Source organism: Chiloscyllium punctatum, chromosome 44 (assembly GCF_047496795.1).
Source record: "Chiloscyllium punctatum isolate Juve2018m chromosome 44, sChiPun1.3, whole genome shotgun sequence".
NCBI lineage: Eukaryota > Metazoa > Chordata > Chondrichthyes > Orectolobiformes > Hemiscylliidae > Chiloscyllium > Chiloscyllium punctatum.
This window is the reverse complement of record NC_092782.1, coordinates 5,201,357-5,224,831: the sequence shown is the minus strand read 5'-3', so window position 1 is coordinate 5,224,831 and position 23,475 is coordinate 5,201,357. Positions and strand designations below refer to the sequence as shown.

The 23,475-nt window shown below is 39.1% G+C and overlaps 1 protein-coding gene across 6 annotated transcripts in view; it reads right to left on the bottom strand.

Annotated features, from left to right (window-relative positions):
- Positions 1-6,876: 6,876 nt before the first annotated feature.
- LOC140466677 (copine-8) overlaps positions 6,877-23,475 on the bottom strand; it is a 360,152-nt gene continuing 343,553 nt past the window's right edge. For 5 of the 6 annotated variants that reach the window (XM_072562133.1, XM_072562131.1, XM_072562132.1 and 2 more), the window contains 2 exons: positions 23,114-23,187; positions 6,877-12,193 (listed from right to left, as the gene is read on the bottom strand). In XM_072562133.1, coding sequence (XP_072418234.1) covers positions 12,005-12,193; positions 23,114-23,187 — 263 coding nt within the window. In that variant the 3' untranslated portion in view covers positions 6,877-12,004. Of the gene's footprint in view, positions 12,194-22,801; positions 22,871-23,113; positions 23,188-23,475 lie in introns of those variants that run through there. The other variant, XM_072562135.1, reaches the window with a different exon arrangement.

The window sequence follows — 23,475 nt, the reverse complement described above, 5'->3', positions numbered from 1 at the left end:
AAAAATTCCAGTAATAACTGTAAATCAGGAAAACAAAAGGAGAGAGGAACTCTGTGAAATTACAATCGCAGTGGAAGTGGTACGAAGTAATCTGAGGGAGCTGTGGTCTGACAAGTCTGTCGGTCCAGTTGAATGTTGGGTTATGTCTCCTAGCATATGTGCAGTATACTTTTAAGGGACATAGTGATGATATAATCATTGCATGTGATCTAATGCTGTATTGACCTCAAACTCCATGCTTTTGCGCTGTGTCTTCTTGCAGAAATGATACACTTAAGCATGCTACAACGCATCCAAATTGCTTAGCTATTGACTAGACATGCAAGTGTCATCTTCATACATAAATACCAGGAGCATTAATAAAAGTTAGTGAAGTCTTCAGTACTACAAGACTGATGTCTCATATGTAACAGGCGCTAACACAAATATCAACATATAATAAAGGCAGATCCTCAGCTATACATGTACCCACTATCAATTCAGTAGACTTCATCCTAGGGTTTTAAAAACAACACCCAATAAAACAGTAGATGTGTTAGTGTCAATTTTCCAAAATTCCTTTTGTGACTCCTCTATTCAAAAAAAGGAAGGAGACAGAAAACCAGAAACTATCGACCCATTAATTTGATGTCTATTATGGTGAAAGATGCTAGAATAATTAAATGGATCATAGTTGCTGGCTTAGAAAAACTAAAAGGAATCAGGAAGAGTCAGCATAGGTTAATAAAAAAAAATTATGTGTAACCATGATTTAAAAGGGTAACATATACTGTGGTTAAAGCAGAGCTTGCGGACGTGCTGTTTTTGGATTTTTATAAGTTGCCACATGAAACGCTCATGGTATAAGAGGTAACTTATTTGCATGGATAGAAGATTGGCAGAAAATGGAGCATGCATAAAGGGGCTCTTGTCTGGTTGCCATGATGTTTTTCTGGGCCCTTAATGTTACACAATAAGCAGACAAGGGGAGCAAAGGCATGATAGCCAAATTCAAAGATAAGACAAATACAGGTCGGTATGTTGTGAAGAAAACACAAGGAAGTTACAGATGGATATAGATAGGTTGAGCAGAAAACTGGCAGATGGACTATAATGTGGGAAAATATGGAATTGCTCACTTTTGCAGGAAGAATGAGAAAGTAGACTACTACATAAATAACAAACAATGCTGAATCCCAAGGGGGAAAAGTAGTTAGGTGATTTAATGCTTGATTTGCAAAATGTTAGTGTGCATGTACAGCATATAATCAAAAAGACTAATGAGTTGCTATCCTTTATCACCCTAAGAATTGAACTTAAGAAGAATTTTATGTTTCACACAGGACATTGTTGACACAACATTTGCTTTGTGCAATTTTAGTCTCTATTTAAGGATGATTGTAAATTCTTTGAAGATTGTTCAGGGGAGGTTTACTCAACTTAGAAGGAGTGGATTGTTTTTTGAGGAAAGGTTGGACAGACTATGTTGGAGTCAAGATTAGAGTGGTGCTGGAAAAGCACAGCAGGTCAGGCAGCATCCGAGGAGCAGGAAAATCGGCATTTTGGGCAAAAGCCCTTCAGCAGGAGGGCTTTTGCCCGAAATGTTGATTTTCCTGCTCCTCGGATGCTGCCTGACCTGCTGTGCTTTTCCAGCACCACTCTAATCTTGACTCTGATCTCCAGCATCTGCAGTCCTCACTTTCGCCTAGGCTACGTTGGAGTTTAGAAGAGGGAGGAGTGACTAATTAAAGAGAATAAGATCCTGAATGGTCTTGACAAAGTGGATCAGGAAAGGATGTTAACACTTGTTGGTCAGTCCAGTAGAAGAGATACCTAAAATAAGAGATGCCTTTTTAAGGCAGAGATAAGAATGATTTTCTCTCAGTGGGTGCTGCAAATTAGGAACTTGCTGACAGTCATTAAATATTTTTGATGTAGAAATACATGGATTTTTACTAGGCAAGGAATCAAAGGGTAGATGGGAATGTGGAACCCAAAACTCAAGCAGATCAGCCACAAACGTATTGAGTGATTGAGCAGTCTCATTCAGCTGAATGGTCTGTTTCTAATCCTATTTCATATATTTGTATATAAAGCTAATTGTAGTTTACTTAATATTGAAGAAAATTTCCTGCATTCTCATGCTATGAGTTTCTTTGACAGATGCAGTATAAGAAGGAGTTTATAAGAGCATGTCATTATAGCAGTTTTAAGGAGTATTTGAAGATAACTTTTAAGAGTTTGCATCAATTGTATTTTTTTGGATCATAAGGAGTACTGATACATGTGACCTGGAAGCAGTGTAAACGGGAAACAACGAAAGGGAAGGAAGTTATGATACATAAAATGAGGTCAGAAGCAAAGAGATTGCATCAGATAGTGAACAGAGAAAGCATATTTAAAAGGAACATAATTGGATTAAAACAAACAGAAAGCTGAAGATTGTGATAGTACAGAAATAAAAACAGAAATTGCTCAACAAGCTCAATAGCTCTAGCAGCAAATGTGGAGAAAAAGCAGAGTTAATGTTTCAAGTCCAGTGACCCTTCCTCAGAGCTGAGACTGTGAATTGAACAATTCCAATGATATGCCTCAGTTTTGCCAGAGACAAGTGGCATTTATTAAATGGGTCAGCCAAAGAAAACTCTGGGGAATCTGTGTCAACAAACTGTTGTGAACCTAGCTATAGAGGTTTTACAGAACTGTGCCATTTGGGTGACGATCATCTTGCGGGAAATGGAATGGAATATAGTTATAACTTGAGTGAGAGATTCTATGATTTCAGAGCGTCATGGCGTCATATGTCTATAGGGAGGCTTGGGTTTTTGAAATTGTGTAAGACATATTTAAAGTGAAAACTCTTTTTTATTTGAAATGTCATTGATCTATTAATTCATGTCTAATTTGCACTGGTTTTAGTCAGTGTTGAAGTAGAAGTTACTCATAATGAAACCTTATGGATAATTTATTTATTTGAGCGCCATTTAGTAAATCTGATGTTCAAAGTTTGGGAGAAGGAGGTTTTGGTTTGTATTTTCCTTCTGTAAGAATGTTACAGGAAAAAGTGAGGACTGCAGATGCTGGAGATCAGAGCTGAGAGTGTGGTGCTGGAAAAGTGCAGCAGGTCAGGCAGCAGTCAAGGAGCAGGAGAATCGACGTTTCGGGCATGAGCCCTTCTTCAGGAATGAGGAAAGTGTGCCAAGCGGGCTAAGATAAAAGGTAGGGAGGAGGGACTTGGGGGAGGGGCATTGGAATTACGAATGGTGGAAGGAGGTTAAGGTGAGGGTGATAGGCTGGAGTGGGGGTGGGTACAGAGAGGTCAGGAAGAAGATTGCAGATTAGGAAGGTGGTGCTGAGTTCGAGAGTTGGGAGTGAGACAAGATGGGGGGAGGGGAAATGAGGAAACTGGAGAAGTCTGAGTTCACCCCTTGTGGTTGGAGGGTTCCTAGGTGGAAGATGAGGCGCTCTTCCTCCAGCTGTCGTGTGAGAACGTGGCTGAAGAGCTTCTGGGCAGAGGAGATGACCTGGGGTGTGCAGTGAGAGAGGGACTCACTGAAATACTTGTAGAGGGAGGAAGAGAGCTTCTTCAAGGAAGGCATCCTTGCAAGAGGATTCGCAGTAGGTTAAAATCTACTAGGAGAAAGTGAGGACTGCAGATGCTGGAGATCAGAGCTGAAAATGTGTTGCTGGAAAAGTGCAGCAGATCAGGCAGCATCCAAGGAGCAGGAGAATCGACATTTCGGGCATGAGCCCTTCTTCAGGAATGAGGAAAGTGTGCCAAGCAGGCTAAGATAAAAGGTAGGGAGGAGGGACTTGGGGGAGGGGCGTTGGAAATGCGATAGGTGGAAGGAGGTTAAGGTGAGGGTGATAGGCCGGAGTGGGGGTGGGGGCAGAGAGGTCAGGAAGAAGATGGAAGATTTTAACCTACTTTTTCCGACTGCACTAGTAGATGGATGTCCTTTGCATTCTAAGGCCTCGACATCTTTCCCAAAGTGTGGCACCCAGAATTGGATATTTCAGTTGAGGCCTGTACGGTGATATATAAAGTTTACAAACTTTCTTGGTTTTGTAATCCTCAATGAGACAAGCACAATGTTTCCTTGTGTGTTTCAAATGAGATGGATTATAAGCCTACTCAACTAAATTATTTTTATATCATTTATGTTCTGCTACCCCAGTTCAATAAAAAAGGGACTTTCATTTTATGGTAGAAATACTCCAATGATCATGACAGAATCATTATAGCAAATATCTCTATAAACCTTAACAGGCCAAATCTTACAGGGCTCGAAGCAATATTTGCAATGGTGAGATTTGGGGCAGAATTAGACAAGAGTTCCATTGAGACCCATCTTTACATCAGAAGTACCTTGCTCTATCTTTTATTCTTTTCACAAGCAGTAAAGTATGTTTCTTACCAGGCAGCAGAAAGTTGCCAATTTTGAGTTTTATTACTTTTTTAAAAACCTTAAGATGGCTCAGCTCACCTCATCAATATTCTGTTTTCTATCTTGGCGAACTCAGAAAATGAGCTAAATGCTGTGAAAATTTGACATAGAAATCAAGTTTCAGCTCACCACATGCTCTGAAAGGGCTCCACATTGGATCTTAGGTATCAGTATCCATAGGCACTGGCTACATGCACCCCACATCCATGGACATTGGCATTCAATCTTTGCTAGCCTCTAAGAATCCTCATGGCAAGTTTCCGATTCACTTACAGGATGTTTGTGCACTTCAATGCTGCATCATGGACCACGCAATAAATGTCATTGTAATGCTGCTGCAAGGACACTGTGCACTCCAGGATACACACCCAACTCATGTCCTGGAGAAGCTGCATCTGCTGTCATAGTGCTCACTCATACCAAGCCTACCTGAATGCACACAGCATCCCTACCTTGCATTTACTTGTATTTTTTTTAACCCCTCAGCCAGAGATATGACACATATGACATGTCTCTTCCCTTGCTGTTTTGCACAGCCACAGACAAAGGAAGTTTGTCAATAGGCTTCAGTCAAGTCAAGGCGGTTAGCCTTTGCTCGGTGGTGGGGGGGGGGGGGGCGGGGTGGTCTTAGCAAAGAAATTCAAGAGCATCATCTGATACCAGTCCAAGGTCTTGGAAATAGTCAGTAAGCCACTTGGGTGGTTAGAGTCAGAATTCTTTTCACATGAAGGAGAAGGTGCTAAAGATCAAGGAACTCACCAGCCATCTCTAATCTTTCCGTAATAGTGAGGGCTGTTTCCCTGCTGAACCTTTTTATTCACTTACAGGATGAAGATGCCTCTGGCTAGACCAGCATTTATTGCCCATCCCTAATGGCCCACAGGTTAGTTAAGAGTCAATGACATTACTGTGAGTCTGGAGTCAGACTAAGCCAGACCAGGTAAGTGTGGCAAATTTCCTTCCCTAAAGGACATTGGTGAACCAGATGGGTTTTTCCTGACAATCAACAATGGCTTCATGGTCATTATTACGCTCTAATTCCAGATTATTTATTGAATGTGAATTCCACCATCTGCCATGGTGGGATTTGAATCCAGGCCCCCAGAACATTAGCTGAGTTTCTGGATTAATAGTCTAGCAATAAACCACTAGGCCATCACCTCCCCCCCGAACTGAAAAAGTGGAAGGTACAGTTCTTACTCTTGGTGCAGGTGGGGAGATGTCCAGAGCAAATGAGGAGGCAGCACAGAGAGCATGCGGGGTTGTGATGTCAGAGGTTGGGTTGGGTGACAAATGAAGGAAGATGGTGCAGGCAATAGTGAGAGTGGTAGGGAGGCATGAGCCTTGGAACAGTAAGTGATGGTTACAGTAGCAGAGATCAAGGAATCAGAGAGAAGATTGAAGCACTTACACCGACAGGCTAGCACAGCCTGGTGTTGTAACCTCCATTGCTGGTTTGGTTGGTGGGGGGGGGGGGGGGGGGGGGGGGGGGGGCGGGGGGGAGGTGGGGGAGAGATGCCAGTGTAGCAGCCCATCCAGCAGGACCTTCTGGACAGCTACTGACTTCCCCAACTCTGCCATTGCTTGTCTGGCTGAACAATGGGCTTTTAAATACAATGCAGGGCCAAAGATGGTAAAGGATTCTAGGATATGTGATGAGTATGGAGTTGTTCTGGGAACAGTGCATAGTAAGGTCAGGCCAGAATCAGATGTGATGGATGCCACAGGAGCAGGATAGGCAGTTAATGAGTTGAAACAAAATCTGAGATTGCTGGAAAAACTCAACAGGCTTGGCAGCATCTGTGGAGAGAAGGCAGAATTAATGTTCTGCAGAAGGGTCACCTGACCCTAAACATTAACTCTTCTTTCTCTCCACAGATGCTGTCAGACCTGCTGAGCAATCTCAGATTTTGTGTCTGATTTCCAGCACCCACAGTTCTTTGGTGTTTAGTTAATGAGTTGAATTTGGTAAGATGTTGTCAGAAAACTCATTGGGCTACTTAATGAGAAGTCCTCCAAAAATATAAACGCAATTCATACTTAGCCAAAGATGTAACCATTTTCCGAGTCAGTGGGTTTCTCCTGTTACTAAAAGGTGCTATATTCTCACTGCTATTCTAGTCAACCCTGGAATTACTGCTGAGGGCTAAACACATGGGCATTCAAATTTCAGCAATGTGTTTATGACACTTAAGTGCCATAAACTAAAGAAAGTTAAAGTCAGAAGCATGGGTTTAAGATTGCATTGGAACGGATTATGTTAAACAGTGTGTAGAAAACACTTGGAGGGTTAGGCAACCAAGATAATGATGCAATTAAAATAACTATCACTTTAAAATTATAGCATTATCAATTTTACCTCTGGACAGAAATCATTTGTAAACACAAACAACAGACCATAAATCAGCTTTTATGAATTTAATAAATATGACAGTTAAAAAATGTACCCATTAACTCCCATTAACATTCAAACTTTAAAAGTTTAATTTCATCTGTTCATGTGCTGCTCAACATATTTGAATAAAATATATCCCTTTTTTTAAGTTTTAAACTTGTTAACAAATGGTAGAATTGAACACAGGGATTTTACACTAATGTGTTGAGCACTGTAAGCCCAAAAAGAATTAAACCTATACATATGCAGTTTTAGAAATACACTGTCTGTTCCCTGTGTGATTCATCACAATGATAATTGGATTCTCAGAAATCTTAAAGTTAATCTCACAAAGAATATAATTTTCGTTCTGAAATGAAACATAACATAAATGAATTAAATGTGCAGTGATTAGATCAAAACAATAAATTTAGAACAGGCTTAAAAATATTCCATATCACTTGAAGCTAGTGTGAGAAAGCAATAATATATTTGAAAGCATAATTTTCTGGTGACCAGCTAAAGGGTTTATGATATACATATAATGATAATGATTTTAAGAGGCACTGTTTGGTACCATTTCACCAACTTTAGGATGATGTTACTGATGACATGGTTATATCACTGCTTCTAGAGTTTATTAAACTTCATTCAATAACTGAGGGAAAAGGAACAAACAATTTACTACCAAAAAAAAATTGTCACCACATTTGATCTGGATTCTTGTTGGCCAAAGTAACAATTTTTCAACAAAACATTAGTGAAAACAAATTGTTCACTCATTTACCAGGATTAAAAATATTAATTTAGGACACCAATATTAAAGATTTTGAGTTTCAGGAGAAATTCATAGATTGGCGCAGTGAGATGCGCTTCTGCGATTTGGTTATAATAGGTTTTATACTGCATCCAGAATAATTTAGTTTGCATTTTCTGAACAGAGGCGTTTGAAACACAAAGCAGCTTCAACAGTTGAGCTCATGATAGAATTTTCTCCTCTCACAGCTGTGCCAGGAGGTAACTGATATATTGATGGATATCTTGTTTGAGTGCATCTACTATATGAGTGACTTGCTTTCTTTGTTTTTCCTTGCATCTTGAGAAAGTCAGAAAAAGACTACCTATAAGTCATTTCATATAACATTATTTTCCCCAGTACTAAGGTAAGCCTGTCTGTTAATGGAAAGAATTATGAATGAAAAATGTTTATTTCAAAGTGAATGAAAATGGATTTATTCTTTTGGCACATTATCGTCAACGATTTGTAACATCACGAATGGAGGGGTTAGTAAAATAAATTGTGACTATCAAGTTATCTCTGATTTATTATCTTAATATCTTGTCTGGCATTGTAAGCTGAAAGTTAAACTGACTATTTTAGATGCTGGCAATAGTCACTACATTAGTGGTAGTTTGACAAGCTGAATTTATAACAGGATCAGGAAAGGGCAGTTTGGTACATTATTACAGCAGTATAAGGAAGCTATTTGTTACAATTGGCAGTAGGCAATTTGTACTGTATCTAACTGGAGAACACAGCACATCCTTGGGTGAAAAGAGGAAACATTTACTTGTCTCACAACTGCAAGTTTTATTATCACATATATGTTAATAAAAATGAGAGAACACAAAGCTTTAAAAAATGAAATACATTAATTTTATGCTGGCACTTATAGGATTTTATTATTTTGTTTCATCTTAGCTCAGATATTCTACCTAGTAACATTCCATAGCACATGTAAGATCTGAGCTACTGTGAACAATTTCCGTGATCGGTTTTTTTTGTTGGACTCTAGGCATGAATGAAGATTCAGTTCTGAAAGAAAAAACAAAGTTCGATATGACGAGAAAGCACATTTCTCAGTGAGTCTAGATCAATTAAGTTTTTCTTATTTAAATGACAACTGGCAATGCCCAAATCAAACGGTAAATATTGCAGATTCTGGAAATCAAAAATAAAAACAGAAAATGTTAGAAATAGGCAGCACCTGTGGTGTGAAAAGATAAAAATCATTTCACATTCATGGTCTTTCCATAAACTAGTTCAAGTGATAAGTCTGAAAGTCAACCAGTTTGCACTCCACAGATGCTGTCTAAAATGTTGGATATGGCCAGAATTTTGTGTTTGGTAACAACGAAAAGCCAGTCTAGATTTCTGGAGTTGTAATTGCTTATTTTGAGTTATTCCAAAGCACAGATTTCAGGGTTTCAATGTGATAGCTGTGCTGTTATAGGAACCTGTAGATTGTGATTTGATATTTTAAATACTCTTAAGTTATGTTAGCAACACAAAAGTTTGGCAACCATTGAAATATATATTTACTGTTCAACAATCATCCAGTTATCTGTACTATTGGTCAGATAAAGAATGTAGACCGTCAGTTATTCCTCACATCTTTGAGATGACACAGTAGTATACTGTTTAATTATACTCTGTCACATGATACCTAGAGTGCGAACTATAAAAGAAAGGTAATGATTGTTGTTTTAGCATTCATTAAGATAATCAATGTACAAATTCACTGGTGCTAATAACTGTTTACACTAAATAATGTAAAAAATAAATATCAGTTATATCTAATTTTGTGTTTTTACTCAGTGTTAAAATAATATGTAATACTTCTGTAGATAGACAATATAAGATCTCATGAAAACAGTTTGTACGATATTGAATACAAAGCATATAGCAATATATTTGGTGTTAAACATTCAGAGCACAATAGATTCTGAAAATCACTATTTATCAATACTAATCAAATTGTACGTAATTACAAGATTTGAATTGGTACATGCCTTTTTAACATAAACTAGCCACTGTCAATGACACTTACTTCTTAAAACTTTTCAAATAGTAATTTTTAGAAACAAAGATAAACATAATTGTTAATTTTAGAATTGATCCTGAAATCATAACTGATAACCAATAAAAAAATTATGAAGAACAGAGGTTTTAAAAAGGACATTTATAGCAACAGAAAGCCTAATAATGTAATTCAACAAAATTAGTGGACTCAATTTCACATTAGTCTCAGAGCTGGCTTGATATGAATAAATAGAAATGTTGTAATTGAGTTTAAATGGATATTGTATTGGATTGCAGTGTACGTCTGCAATAAGGTGACAGGGCATCTTATCTCTAGAGGGCTAAGTTCACACATGTCAGCAATATGAGAAGTTTTGTTTTGCCCCTACTTACTACCTTCATTCTTTTTGGGGGTGTAGCAAAGGGAAGTAATGAGAACATAGGATTTATTTAGGTTCTTGTTACATCAAATTTGAGACTTTTCTTGCTATAACTGTTTTCTTTTGTTGGCAAAACATACTGACTAATGAGATGATGACACAGCTGCGCTTTTACTGCTGTCAGTTATCTGCAGCAACACGAAAAGTGTCACAAAATAATTGAATTTTCATGAATGCTCTAAGTAGTGAAGCATACTTGGTCCCATCTTCCCCAGTGACATTGAGCATAAAAGGTTTAAATCAGAGCTAAATCTAGTTTTTTTAAAAAATTACAATTTCTTTTAAGATTACAAAAAGGGATTTGGCCCAGTACAAGTGGCACAAATGTAATTTAGTGACTGTGTAAGGAATACAAAATCCAACAATCATTTAATCATTTCATGAACACAATTTTTATCTTTTCTCATTTCTATTATTTTTCAAAGTAATTTGAATTTTTTGGTACGAAAAGTGTAAATTTTATGTTTGGCTGCATTCTGATGTACTTATATATGAAGGAATGTAGGTAATCCATTAAAAAACAATTTTTCCAGTTAAGTGATTTACAGCTACAGAACAAGTTTTGTCACATATTCTGACATTGCCCTGCAAATCCAGAAGTTGTAAGTTGTTTGTTATTGAAACTATAATGTTCAAAATTTCCATAAAATGCAAAATAGTAAATAAACTAAGCAACAAATTACCACTCCTGTGGAAAAATTAAAAAGCAACTACGGTATTGGCACAAAAAATGTTCCAAAACATGTCACATTTTTCAATATCCAAAGGCAAAATGCAAAAAAGTCATTGTAAGTATTTACTGAGAATTTAAGGCCATATTGTTACTGAATTTAATCTAGCACACTACTCACAAAAGTGCATTTCTCTTCCAAAAAAGTGTCCATGCAGCTAGGGCACGTGCTGTAAGATCTGAACAAGCATATACAAAATAATGGAGAACTTAATAAATGAGCACAAGAACATATACCTGTGCAGTTACTTTTCTGGCACATTTACCTGACGCGTTCAGGCTTGCACACTATTGGCATGGTGTGTATAGTGGTCCTCAAACCTATCCAGGTCTTCCTCAATCAAACAGTTTCTTGCTCCCGAAAATGTTATGGATTAGACTGCAATGCCTGCATTGTCAATATTTTTGCTATTTTCCAATTACTCCTCAGTTTTTCTCTCTTCTCCCAAGGCTTTATTTTCATAGTAAAACACTTTTGCTGTCACATAAATGACGAAACAACAAAAGGGCTGGCTAATGAAGAGTTGGTTGGGAGGCTGTCATTTTTGAGGTGCAATTTCAGGTAGTAATCACTAGGAAGCAGTCAGGCTAACTAACCACTGACCAGATCATGGGGCCTATTGTTTGAGAATCACTAATGCACTAGAACGAGGACCCTCCATCTGAGTTAATCATTAGTAAATAGAGGTGTAACACCTAGCAAACCACAATTGTAACAATATTTAAAACTGTGTTTACAGGAAGTATATGTTTAGAAAAATGATTCAATTGTAAAAAGAGTCAACATGTAAACATTCAAAGAATAAGAACTGCCATTATCAGTTATTTACAACAAGCTGGGACTTCAATTTCCATTAATTTTCAAACAAACTTTTATCATTGCCCTGTCAGAACAATTTTGAAAAAGCATCTGCTTCTTCAGCAAAGTCCACAATTCCCATTGTTTCAAAAGGAGATGATTGAGCTATGAGGCGCAAGGATCTTCTCTCCACCTTGAAGAAATCAATTATTTTCTTTCTGCACCCTCTCTCTAGTCTTTGCCTGATGATAGTACTGTTGACAGCATGCAATCTGAAGTCCAGCAGAAACTCTTGGACACTTTCTGAGTGGTGAGCTGACAACATCCATAAGTCTTTGTAGAGCAACCTGATTTTTTAAAAAAAGTGGAATCTGCCACTCAAAATGGTTCAGGTCAACAGTGACAACTGGGAATGTTGGAATCAGCCTTTGTTAAAGCTGTGTCTGCAAAGGATAACCTGGGGGAGTGTATGGGGGTGGAGCAGGAGAAGGCTTAATTCCTCTTGATTTCATATAAGAGAGAAATTGTTCCGGAATCTCAGCTAAGACATCCTTTGCAAGTCGAGCCATGCTCAGCACATGATTTCCAGTTCTGTCAACGTAGTCCCGGAAAGGCACAAACTGAAAAACACATTTTTAGTTATGAACAATCCGACTTCAAAATTTACAAAGGAACTGCACAGACACACTGAGAAAATGTTAAAAGTTAATTGATGTTTCTCTTATGCCTTATTTCTGAAAAGTGAAAAGCTCAGAATAGTTCCAGCCAGAAAAAATAAGTGCAGCGAAGAAACAAAACTTCTTACCAATTCAACTTTGATGACAAAAAATTAGCAATTAAGACTCCCCAGTAGTATTTACCATTCCATAAATTTTACTGTTAACCGGTACACAAGTGGAGTATAGTCAATGTAAATAAAATTTATATTTGCATAGATGCATCCTCACCATGATAAAGCACAAAGCTCTCTTTGTTTGCGAGATATTTAAAACATGCAATAGAATCAGTGAGACTACAAACTGAACCAGGTAAAACGGGGCATTGAAGAGTCTGATGGGACATGAAATATGCCCATGCTCATTCCATGTCATTGGCGATGACCTCATCCAAATGTTACATGTAAATACATGGTCCAATGCTCATCTCAGGTCCCTTTCAGATTCTGGATTGTAACTATCTGCAGAATTTAGTCTTTTTGTTATTCATTCATGAGATGTGGGCATCACTGGCTGTGCCAGAATTTATTGGACATTCTTAATTCCCTCTTGATTGGAGTGTCTTGGTAGAACAATTGCAGAAGGCAGTTAAGATTCTATCATACTGCCGTAGGTGTGAAGTCACATGTAGACCACACCAGGTAAGGATGATGGATTTCCCTCTCTAGAGGATGTTAGTGAACCAGATGAGTTTTTATGCCAATTGATAATGATTACCTGGTTGCCATTAGGGCAGCTTTCTTTTTCCATTGAGTTCAAATTTCTCCTTCTACCATGGTAGGATTCAAACTCAGAGCATTCACCTGGGCCTCTGGATTACCATCCCAAGACATTACTACTAGGTCACTGCCTCCCCATCATACAAGCTACAAGTAGTTTTCTCAGACAAAATGGCAGCATGAAGCTGTCAGCAAAAAAGATATGTAAGAAATCTATTCCTGCTGCGTCCATATTTAACTGTGAGCTGTGGCTGCTATCGCTTACCATGCCCTATCGCACTCTGCTACGACAATCTATTACCATGCTTCTAGACTGGTCACAGACCCTGGTTATACCATCCTTGCAGGCCAACCTCTTTGCAAACAGTGCACTCCCATCTGGAATACAACTGACATTCCCAGCATATCAGTTTTTTGCCATGAAAGCAAATGGGCTAATTTCAGGCAATCCTCTTGCTCATCTATTTGGCATGGCAGTTCATGACTGATGCCAGGTCTCCTGGACATGCAGCTACAATTTGAAACCTCCACCTGAAGTCCCCCAGTGACCAACTACTGACTAGAAATAATGCGATTTGAGAGTTATTCTTTGAATCTAACTTGAAGAGATATAAAATTAGAAATTGCTGGAAATACTCAGCAGCTCCGACAGCATCTGTGGAGAGAAAGGAAGTTAACATTTCGGATCCAGTGACCCTTCTTCAGATCATATACATCATCTGTTTACAAATCCTCATATGGTAATAATTGAACTATTATCAACCACACAAATTACTGTTTAAAATAACTGCCACTCTAAATACAGCTATGATGTTGCCTACTGCCTTTCCATTGATTAGATTAGATTAGATTACTTACAGTGTGGAAACAGGCCCTTCGGCCCAACAAGTCCACACCGACCCGCCGAAGCGCAACCCACCCATTCCCCTATATTTACCCCTTTACCTAACACTACGGGCAATTTAGCATGACCAATTCACCTGACCTGCACATCTTTGGACCGTGGGAGGAAACCGGGGACCCAGAGGAAACCCACACAGACACGGGGAGAATGTGCAAACTCCACACAGTCAGTCGCCTGAGTCGGGAATTGAACCCGGGTCTCTACCACTGTGCCACCGTGACGCCTCAGATGACTGACTGTGTGGAGTTTGCACGTTCTCCCCGCGTCTGCCTGGGTTTCCTCCAGGTGCTCCGGTTTCCTCCCACAGTCCAAAGATGTGCATGTGTGAATTGGCCATGCTAAATTGCCCGTAGTATTAGGTAAGGGTTAAATGTAGGGGTATGGGTGAGTTGCAAGTCAGTGTGGACTTGTTGGACCGAAGGGCCTGTTTCCAACACTGCAATGTAATCTAATCTAATTGATTTGTCTTGCAACCTTCATTTCCATCACAATTAACATATTTTAAATTTCAGCAAAAACCCTCATAGCTTCAATGTAGTCTGCATGATAATCTTAAGACAATATTGGTTCATATTACAAGCATCAAGTTATGTGTGTTTGCACTTAAAATGTTGTTCATTGGCTGTAAAGTACTTTGGGAAAGCTGAAACTCCAACATTTCTTGGTGCTGATCCCATGCTGCATCTGCATCGTTCATACAACACGATCATGATGTGTATATGTCCTAATTGTGCTGGAGGCAAGCTCTGCTCTGTATTCGTGGCACAGATTGTTTCCTGGAGACAGGCAAGCCTGCTGAATGCAAGCAATAAAGGCAGATTGAAGCCATGAAAACATTTGCTGCAATCTTACAGCCCAACTCAAAAGGCGAACAGCACCATGACAAAAAAAATGAAAGATGAAATGCATGATCCAATGCAAGACCCCCTTACAAAAAGTTGTACCTTACTAAATAAATTTAACTTCTTTCTGCAGTGAACCCAACAGTTCTATGTCAACGTGTAGCAAGCTGTTTAGGTGGTGACAGTGATAATGTTCCTGGACTGATAATTCAGATCCCCAGGCTAATGATCTGGGGTTTGGGTTCAAATTACAATATGGAAGATGATGACATTCAAGTTCTATAAAATCTGGAATTAAAAGCTAGTCGAATGGTGACCAAGTAACCATTGTTGATTGCCACAAGAACCAGCTGGCTCATCAAAATCATTTAAGAAAGAAAATTTGTCATCCTTTCCTGGTCTGATTCTTAGGGGAGTTCAGATTGACAGCAATGTGGTTTACTCTTAACAGCCCTGTTAAGTAGCCCAGAGAGGCAATTGGGGATAGGCAACAATTGCTATCCTTGCCAATATCCCATGCAAGAATTAAAAACAAGGTCGTTGATTGGCCAATTAAATATTACACTTTAGTCCATCCCATCACATGAATGGGCTCTCAGAAACTACAAAGTGCTATTAACTGAAAGTGAGCAAACTCTTGACCTCTTTCCCCAATCTTATATTAAACGTGGAGTGTGTACAAAAGGCATGGGAAAGCAGAAACATCATCTGGAAATACAAGCTTCAATGCTCACCTGCACCCACGTTCTCTAGGTGTGAGTGACGTGAGGTGCCATGTTGGTGAGTGCATCAGCACACGGGGCATTTTGTGGCATTACTGGTTTGGTGATAGTGCTGCAACTCTGGAACTCAGTGCTTCAGCTAATGCTGTTTTTTTTTTAAATCCTGCATAGTCAAACATGTGTTTGACAGCAAATAGCACTTCCCAGCAGTGCTTTTTGAGGGGATCACTAGCTACTTATAGGTCAGTTGCTGATTGATTCCCGCAGGCCATCATCACATTTGTTTGCTGGTCTCTGGAGTTTCCTTTTAAAGTTGCTAACATCTACAGGGAATGGTGTGGCAGGTGTTGAAGGTATTGAATCTGACTTTAGGATTGTGCATAAACGTGTTTCTTACAGGCATGGAGGCAGTCATAGCTTTGGCCTTTGGATTTCAGCTTGACTGAGAATATGAACAGAAAGCATAGCAAGCTGTTCAAGGATAGAGTGGAAAAAAAAGGCCATTATCAGGAGACCACATCAGGTCACAAGAGCAATATTGCTGCTGAACTCGAACAAAACATCTGTGATTCAATAAGCACATTGTAACTGAACTGTGTTAGTCAAGTGTCAAAAAAGTTAATTAATGCCACAGCAAGATCAGTCATGATCTTACCTTAAAGTACAATCAGCTTAAGAGTCTGAATAGCCTGTCCTTGCACCTAATCCAAATATATATGTTTGTGTCACAGTGCAGCAGAAATGTAGTGCGAGGGCAGCACTATCACTGACTGTGAAGGTAACATTTATGCATCCAAATCCCTTCTCGAATTCAAAATCTTGTAGTTTAATGTCCACTGTTTAATAAAGGAGCTTACTGATAGTTTCTGTGCAAATATAGCAGATTACTGTTCATTCTCTGCAGAGATCAAATGGATCAAGAACTGTAGACTTTGCACACCTTTGGTGCAAGAGAAAATCTGAGTATCCACTCTCCGCCCTATTGTTTTATCATTATATCTTTTTCCACTGCAGCATGAGTTCCAGAACAGTGCACTATCCCTTTAGGAGGTGCAGGCTAGCTTTGAATGGTGCTGGTCTCTCACAACATATTGCTGTCCCTTAACAATGTGGGAGCACTGGATGCAAACTAATATCAAATAAGGAAGGAATGGGTGTGGGTGTTGGTGCTGCTACATTATTGAGAACTCTCCAATTTAGTCCTCTTCAGTGGTTTTGCTGCCTCCATTCTGTTAGATATATTGGAAGCTGATGAATGCTCAGTTCCTCAGAGACAAGTCTCACAAATTATGATTTTTAAGTACACAAATTATTCAAGAGAACTGCTAAAACCATGTTTTCATCAATTCTGGAATTCCCTTCTTTAACTTCCCTACCTTGCTTCCCCTCTCCAGTAAATCTGTCCTTCATCTGCCAGCCATGGAGACCATCTTATTGTCTTAATCTAGTTACGCATCCTTTCTCAATGTGTCTGAATACCATTACTACCCAGATATAGTGATTAAAGTATTGGGAACACTTTAATTGATATCTGAATCGATAACCTACTGTGGCACCATATTCTACATTTCCCAACCTTTTCTGTCACAGTTACTTTATTAATTCACTTTTTAAAAAGCTCAACATTAATTTTAAAATCCCTGTCATCTTATTCCAGCTTATAATTTGTGTGCAGCAGGTTTTTTTTAATAGAGTGTTCTAATTATTTTGGTTGGTCAGGACCCTTCATGAGTCCTGATGTGCTTTTTCCAACACCACACTTTATCGACACTGATTCTCCAGCATCTGCAGTCCTCACTACTTCCTAGTTTTTTAGGTTTACTATCACAAAGTCAATAAGGGTTTTGGAGTCAAAAGTGTGGTGCTGGAAAAGCACAGTAGATTAGGCAGCATCCGAGGAGCAGGAGAGTCGAAATTTCGAGCATAAGCCCTTCTTCAGGGATGTGATGTCATCAGGGTTTTGGGTTGATTAGAGGTATGTGGTGGGAAGAAGATTGAAGTTAAAGGCCACCAAGAAAACAATTAAAGAATATGTTCTGCAAGTGACAAAATGAAAAATAGAATTGGAAGTAGGGATCTTTGTGATGGAAAAGTTATGGACTCAATGCCCAGATTGGCCTTAAATTGGGACACTTAAGTGGCTGGATGATAAGACACAGTGACTAGATGAGGGTCTGGAACTGGGGTGTAAGAGGCTTTCGGTGTGTAATGTTTAACATGGAGAAATAATGGTGCCACTAGGAGTGAATGTCCCACAAACCATGATAATACTGAAAAGCAATTGAGAGGAATTGAAAGGATGGGTGATGTAATTTCTGGTGATGCACCTGCACGATGATAAGATATGAGAACAGAACAAACTGTTGGCACTTGTGATGGGGCTACACAATGCAAGGTAAACATTGTAGTGTGATATCATGGTTGGCTGTGTTATAATTTATAGAGAGGTATAGACTGTCACAAAGGAATAATGCTTCACAGTTAAGGTCACAGAAGATGCAACTTACAGATTTGATTTAGGTGTTTCAGTCTGTGACAAACCTGATTGTAGTAAATCCGGTACATAATTATGGGAAAAATAGAGATAGATCAGAAGACAATACATTAAAGATGAAAGTGTAAGAAGCTGTAATCCCAACTAATGGCAGTTTGTGATTAGAGTAATGTACTGCCACCAATCTCCCTTTCAAGATATTTTCTAATTAACCCATTCAGCGATATCATTACACTTGCAGCAGGTGAGGCCTCCTGGCTCAGAGGTAGACACTACCACTCCAATCCTCCTTTCCACTCTTAAAATAAACTTTAATTGGGATTAGTTGGGATTAAACAGCTCCTATTTGCGGCCCTAGTCCCTGCAGTGCCCATTTAAAGGCACCAATTGTATCGGTGGGCAAAACATGCTTCCTCTCCATGGACACCTGAGCACAGACAAAACCATGAAGAGAGACACAGCCTTGTATGACAACCCACCATAGCCCGCTGCCTGGACATATTAATGGCCACTTTGGCGAAGCCCAAGAGCAGACCCATGACAAGGCCGTCTGATCTGCCTAGCCCTCTTTGCACATAGCACCCATAGCTCAGGAGCATAGGGCTGAAGGGTGACCAAACACTTAAGAGCAGCCCTTCAAAAATTTAAAGAGCAGCTGCAAATGAAACATTCAACATTAATGTGGAAAATTGGTTTCCCGCAGACCACAAAAACTACATGTAGCCTTGTACCCAGTGAATTTAATTATGGTGACATGGGAATGCTGTGTGTAGTACTGTCCACTCCAGATCCTGTTGGAATATTAACTTCTATACTCAGAATAAAGCTTAATTCACAGTGGCACGAGGATAACAGGTAGCAAAAAAATCCCTCCCAAATGACATATGGACTACAGCAGTTCAAGAAGAGCTCACTACCACTTTCCCAAGAGCAATTAGGGATGGGAAACAAATACTGGCCCACCGAAGAGAACACCCACATCCCACCCAATCCCACTCAGGACTCTTAATTAGCAGAGACATTTTGCCATACATAACAGGATGCAATTTTCTGCATGATGGCCATAGGTACAAGTTGCATTGACTACTCAGTCTTTGTAATTAGATCCATCAGGAAGCAAAGTAACAGTCTGTCTCAATTGGACTTCAGGCTGGACTGTTTTTTCTTCAGTCAAAGACTGTAAGATTAGATGGATTTAAAATGTACCATAAAATTACCATATACAACAGAAACAGTTTAGAGAAGAGGTGGCAGATTGCAAGGGTATAAGCAGCCATAAGAACATATGAAATAGGAACTGGAGAAAATAATTTGCCTTTTGAGCCCGCTATGTCATCAATAATATTGTGCTGATCCATTTGTGGTCTTTACATCAATTGCCTACATGCCCCCAATATCATCATCAAGGATTATCAGTGGGCTTCTGAAGAGTGTGATAAACAGTGATGATAATGAAAAGGAGAATACATGTCTAGGAGAAGGAAATGTTGACAATGCCAACTCGGGAATAGAAAGGGAAATTTGGCAATTATCAATTTAATAGGATTAATTCATAAAAATCAGCTTGAAACAAAAAGTCACAAAATTCAAAGAATTCTACCTGAGATTTTAGATAGATTAGATTCCCTACAGTGTGGAAACAGGTCCTTCAGCCCAACAAGTCCACACCGACCCTCTGAAGATCAAACCATCCAGACCCACTCTCCACATTTACCCCTGACTAATGCACCTAACACTACAGACAATTTAACATGGCCAATTCAACTAACCTGCACATCTTTGGACTGTGGGAGGAAACTGGAGCACCCGGAGGAAACCCACACAGACACGGGGAGAATGTGCAAACTCCATACAGACAGTTGCCCGAGGCGGGAATTGAACCCGGGTCCCAGGTGCTGTGAAGCAGCACTGAGCCACCATGTTCTGAATTCCAGAATTAGTTTTTCACCATTTTTTGGATTATTTATTCATGTTCTGTTGAAAACTGCATGAAATGGCATGAGGAAAGTTTAGATCTTTCTACAAATGGCCTCATTGATTTATACATGGTTGCTGCGATTTGTTAAAACATCCTGAAAATGTATCATAGGAAGAGATTTGTTGACAGTAGTTTGACATTATCTTAATCTTTCAACGAAAAGCTTAATAACTTTACCTAAATTATTTTCCTTTGTCATTCTTGCTAATGAATGTTTGTGATTTTGATGCTTGCCAAATAACATTGAAAACCTTACATTAATCTACATTAAACTCCATGTCATTTCCGACCTGTCTGTTTAATTGGTCTAGGTCTCTTAATGCGCTAATCTTTCTTTTATTTATTACAAGATCCGTTGAAGACAAAGGTCAGTCTCCTAATATTGATGGTGATTGCTCTGAGACTTTTGTTATTCTAATTAATAGGCTTCTTTTTGCTACGTTTGAGAGTGAATTACTGGTACTATTGATAGCACAATACTTATTTAATTCAGTGAGGAGTGATGTCTCTCATTGGAAGAGTTGAAATACTGTCCTATTAATAATTTATGACAGAGATAAATTAGCTGCCAAATGAAAATACAACTCATTACAAGGGAAATTTCTAGACTGGATTCAATATTTTATGATTCTAATGCTACTGCTGAATAATAAATTACAACAAGAGAGAAAACAAACAAACAAACAAGGAAGGATTCAGTATCTTGTGGATATTTCATCATGCTGTGGCCTAAATTTTTATCACAGCAGAGAGTCTCTCTGTCATGTCAAATCTCACCATGACACTTTCCATTCTCACAAAAGTAGCAACGGAGTCAGGTCAAGATTCAACATGGAAGTTTGCTCGGCATGAACTGTGAAGCCTGATGTGTACAGAGTAGACCAGAAAAGAGTGAAACTTTGGATAACCAGAGCACCCTTTTGGCAAAGTTAGGTAACCCTATGGATCTGTTCCCAAGACACCTTTGATGAGGATGAGGTGTCCTTTGGAATACGTAAAACTAGGTAGAAATGTGCATAAGACTTCCCCAAAACATTAATCTGAAGCTGATTGGACCTATCAACTGACCTGTCAAAATCAACTGACAAAATTGTTCAAAGCAACTATCAAAGGGAGCTGTTTAAAAATCCTACACTTTAAATCTTTAAAAGCAAGTCTCCCATATTTAAAAAAAAGATTCTTTATGAGTAAAGTCACCATAGCCCCAGAGGACCATAGGGTTGCTCTCCCATTAGAGTTGGTGGTGGTGAGTTTATTCTGAGGGTCACTACGCCTCATGTGAGGTGGGAGGTTGAGAAGGTGGCACTTTCATAGTGATTTTAGCCAGTGTAGGAATGAACCTAGAATTTTGGCTTCACTCGACATTGCATACCAGATGTCCAGCCATCTGAGCTAACCAACTCTATTCTTTAGTATTTCTCTCAATTTGTTGGTGTATGCCCAAAGGTTTCCATTAGTGAATTATTACTTCATATTTGGTTTCATAAACATCCATTCTCAAAGTATTGTGCCAGCCAATTCAAACTCAACTACAAGTGGTTATAGACTTGTTGAAGCCTTAATTAAATAAATTGTACACTTGAATGAAATGGTTGTTGTCATAAGGCCTTATTTAGTTGAAATAATGTAATTATAGAAAATAGGTTTTATGAATTAGTGTTTTTTTTCTAATGTTTAGAAGCCTGCACTTCGAACTTCATTTCATCTCATCTCTGCATGTCCTGAGATCTGACTGTGGTGGATAATCGGTGAGTTGGTGTGATAGACTTAAGACAACAGGTGATGGGCAAACATGGGTCAGCCTGAGTTTATCCTAAATTGGCATAAGGGTGGATTGAGAGGCATTACTTGGTACAGAGGCATGAGAGACCAGTGTTGCTTGGGAGGGCATAGCTTGGCATGAAGTACGTGGGTCAGAATAGATGGAGCACCAAGAGTATGTGAGAGTGAGGGCAAAGGCTGAAGGGATTTTCATGTTTTATTTTTTATTTCTAAACTTCAGACTCAGTGTTGCATGCCCGAGGGAGGCATCACACCCAGCAACCTCCTCAGTTCCTCCAGGGTTATCTTCCCTGATGCCTGCCCTCTCTAAACTGAAACCTGACATCCCAGGCAGCCATTTTTAAAGATTAGAGTCATGCTCCCAGGAATTCATCCATCTCGGCACAACTGACCGAGGAGTGACAATCCATTTCAGTATCTTAGTTTCAGTCAAATTGACCTGGCCTTACCCTGTCAGCAGCTTACTCCACCAGTCTCATGGTGTGGCTTTTGCCTGGTAATGTTGCACTAATGTTAGAACTGCATCTGCTGGGATCGACTGGCATTAATTTGAATAACTTTTGTATGAAGTAAACATATCTGAAATATTCAGGAATTTAGACGAGAAGCCTTGGAAGACCTTTTCCATCCTGTAGCTATTAAGTAGGAAAGATTTGGTACAATAGAATTCCTACAGTGCAGATAGAGGTCATTTGGCCCATCGAGTCTGCACCCACCCTCTGATAAGCATCTCGCACCCCCCTAACCAATCCACCTAAACTGCACATGCAGAATTTCAACCTAAATCACTGACATTTTGGGACATTTTCTTTGGCTTCCTCTAAACCCAGCATCTGTAACATGAAACAAACTGGAAAGCAGCTTCCCGACTCAGTAACACCCAGTTCAAGTGATATTCTTAAGGCTCATGAAGAAAGGCAGTGCTGTTGTAGTAATGACACTGGACCAGTAATCCCGAACTTGGATTTGAATCCCACTTTGACAGATGGAGAAATTTGAATTCAAATCTGCAATAAAATGGTGACTCACGTAACCATTGTTGATTATCATAAAAAGCCATCTGATCCACAAATAGCCTGAAGGCCCATGAAAAGCTCAATCTCCTGGATCTCCGTATGTGTTCATCGGGAAAAAAATGAACTTAAACAAACATGCAGAAAGGGAGAGAAATTAATATAATAAAATATCAAGTATTATTGTCTCTATTACATTTATATGATTAAAAAATTGCATTTGCATTGGTGCATTTATTGAGATAAAGGAGAATTATTATAATGCCTTTCAAGTGAAAGGCGATCTGGTTCTGACTGTGACATTTAGAATAAAAGTTCTTATGATCTTTGAATCCTGTGCTTTTTCTTACCATTCTCTTCAAGGTCTTACCTGAACGATATCTCGCTCAGCATATCTTCCTCTCGATGATATTCTAATCTCATCCCCATCTAATTCCTCCATTGCTACGAGCAGGGAAGAGAAAGGAAAATCAGTAATGTAATATAGATAGATGTGTTAGGACAATATTCTAATGAAGAGTAAAAGCAGTTCAACAAATATACCAGAATAGGTTTAAGTACAACTAAGTACAGGTTCTGTCTTTCTCCTCAATGACACTAATATCACTAAAAAAGATCATTTCAGAGCTGAAGCTGTATGTAAGGTCTTGTTCAGAGCAGGGGAGAGAGTAAGAGAGGATGGCAATATGGAAGGAATAAGTTTGTTTTACTATGGAGTACAGCATCAAAGGC